At 49.7% G+C, this 2,449-nt stretch overlaps 1 protein-coding gene across 1 annotated transcript in view; it reads left to right on the top strand.

Moving 5' to 3' along the window:
- Window positions 1–112: 112 nt before the first annotated feature.
- Window positions 113–2,449, top strand: part of SACS (sacsin molecular chaperone) — a 23,096-nt gene continuing 20,759 nt past the window's right edge. Inside the window, exons 1-2 of the mRNA XM_045294066.1 lie at window positions 113–178; window positions 1,153–1,244. Coding sequence (XP_045150001.1) covers window positions 147–178; window positions 1,153–1,244 — 124 coding nt within the window. The 5' untranslated portion in view covers window positions 113–146. The remainder of the gene's footprint in view (window positions 179–1,152; window positions 1,245–2,449) is intronic.

Below are 2,449 nucleotides of genomic sequence, written 5' to 3'. Positions count from 1 at the left end.
CCCCGGCGGCCGGCGCCGCCGACCGGCTGCAGCTGCTGGCCTTCGTGCTGTCCGACCAGGCCTTCGGCGAGCTGCTGGGGCTGGAGCTGCTGCCTCTGCAGAGCGGGGGCTTCGTGCCCTTCTCCTCTTCGGTCGCCGAGCAGGACATGGTCTACATTCCCTCCGAGGAGTTCCCCAGGTACCGCCCCCCCCCTGTCCCAGCTGACCCCTCCCCGGGAACGAGGCCATTCCCACTCATAGCGACCCTGGAGGACAGGTAGAAGCGTCCGTGGTATAGTGGGTGACACAGCCGGCGGAGAGGCGGGGGCTATCTGTTGGCTCCCGTCAAGAGCGACAGGGTGGGATCCACTTGATGGCAGGGATTGTGAGTTTGAGGACAGGGTAGAACTGACCCTGCAGGTTTCCCAGGCTGGAGGTTTTTAGGGGAGCAGACAGCTGGTGGGGTTGAAACCCCCATTGGCCTTGTGGTTACCGGCTCAACTGGTGTAGACAGTGTAGACAGCGTTTGGAAGGATGTTGCAGAAATGTTAGCGTATTTTATTTGTGGAAGTATTCACGGAGGTGGGCTTTATTCTTTTTAAATTCTGATGTGAAAAAGCATCCAGAGGTTTTCTGGGTTAAGGGGAAAAAACAAAAACAAAACTCATCTTCCAGGCAGTTGTGTTTCTTAGCAGCTGTCGTGACAGAACAGTGGAAACCGTCGTTATGAAGTGCTGATCACAACTGGGCAAGTCCACCCTGATGTGTTCACAGTGATTGGCTCATCACTGCTTATTTAGTGAATTCATAGTTCGTTAGTTATTAATCCTTTTAGGTTGTGAACATGAGTTCATGACGACTTACTTTGATGGCATGGACCTCATGCTCCCGAAAGACGTCGTTTCTGTGTGACTCTGCAGGGCGCGCGTGACACCTCAGAGGACGGAACCGGTTTGATTCCCGGGTGTTTAGGACGCTGCTGAATTTGGATACCCTGTCTGGCGTCCTCACGTTTTAAAGTAAAGCTTACCATCTGATCAAACGTGATTGCCATTTGGTGGGCTGCTGCCTTCCTTACCCCTGCCTCACAGAGCAGGGGCTGTTCGCTTGTTGGGAAGTCGGAGTTGATCAGAAAATTATAATGATATTGCCGTGTTTCCTTTCACCTATTAGGTCCCTTTTCCCAGGTTTCGAAGGAAGATTTCTTCTGGATAACTTGAAGCCTCACATTCTAGCTGCTTTAAAGGAAGCTGCCCAAACCAGAGGTATGACGGGTTCCTAGTGATTTTATTTCAAACAACACCAAATACGATGATTTAAAAAAAAATCGAAACGCTGCGAAGGTGAACTGATTAAAAAAAAAATGCCAATGCATGTCTGTTTGAGGCCTGTGAAATTGAAATCCACAGTTGCATGTAACTATTTAATCGTCGCACCTTAAGATGTCTCAGTGGCTGTTCTGCCACCCAAGGAGAGCAGGTGAGCATGGCACTGCGCCTGATGCACGGGTGTGCATCGATAGCGGTAGGATCTTCACACCCAGTGTCTACATGTTGCCGCTTTCCAGGTGCGCCCCCAGCATCATACCTGAAAGCCTTGGTGGTCAAGAAGGCTCCTCGCCTCAGCTCAGCCTCACAGACAGATAGGGAGGGAAGAGGGTCGGCTCTTGCCTTCAGCTGAGGAGCACCCTCTCAGGGCTGGGCCTTGTTGGCAGTATCTCTCCTCCCCACAGCCCGGGGGCCTCCACAGTTTTAGGTGCCTCTCCGGGATCTGTGCTGGATGTAATTCTCTCCAGGGACTCACAGACAAAGAGAGGAACCCCAAAGCCGTAGGAAAGAGAATTCCTTAGAACCTTCTACAGTGATGGGTGCCCTGGATGCCGAATACTTTTTAGGTGCATACAGAATAATTGGGGAGAAAAACACCATGGTTCTAAGTTCAATATTATCTTTCAGCCTTTGTGAGCATCCTCTCTCTTGTAAAAGCGGTCGCTGAGCTTGTTTTTCTGAGCAACGGGCCTGGAAGGTCCCAGGTCGTCCTGCTGTTAACGCCTGTAAAGCCTGTGGTTTGTGACGGGTGTTTTCTAGTACAGGTTGTTAGTCCTGACTTACTAGGTTCTGACGACCTGCCCTCAGTCAGTTCTGACATACGTTGAATACTTCTCTCTCTCTTCCTCTTAAGTTTTAATTTCAAATCATGTTTTGAACAGTACATCATAAATCCGAGCATCTGCATGTGAACCCCGGAGACTAGCATCAGCAGATCACACACTGCAACATTTATTTGATGAGGAACAGTCTACTACTATAGGCAAAGTATACAAAAATACCCAAGAGGAGACAAGTCTAAGCACAGTTCATCATGTCTCAAGCATGTCATAAGTCAGGGAACTGGCTGTATGTGCTTCACAAAGGTCTCCAGGGAAAATTGTTGATGTTTGTATAGCTTCCTTATTACCGTATATACTTGA

This window comes from Echinops telfairi, unplaced genomic scaffold (assembly GCF_000313985.2).
Source record: "Echinops telfairi isolate 266 unplaced genomic scaffold, ASM31398v2 ScPeMD7_2565;HRSCAF=3150, whole genome shotgun sequence".
In the NCBI taxonomy this organism is placed as follows: domain Eukaryota; kingdom Metazoa; phylum Chordata; class Mammalia; order Afrosoricida; family Tenrecidae; genus Echinops; species Echinops telfairi.
Note: the sequence above shows the minus strand (reverse complement) of the source record. Positions and strands in the feature narration are given on the sequence as shown.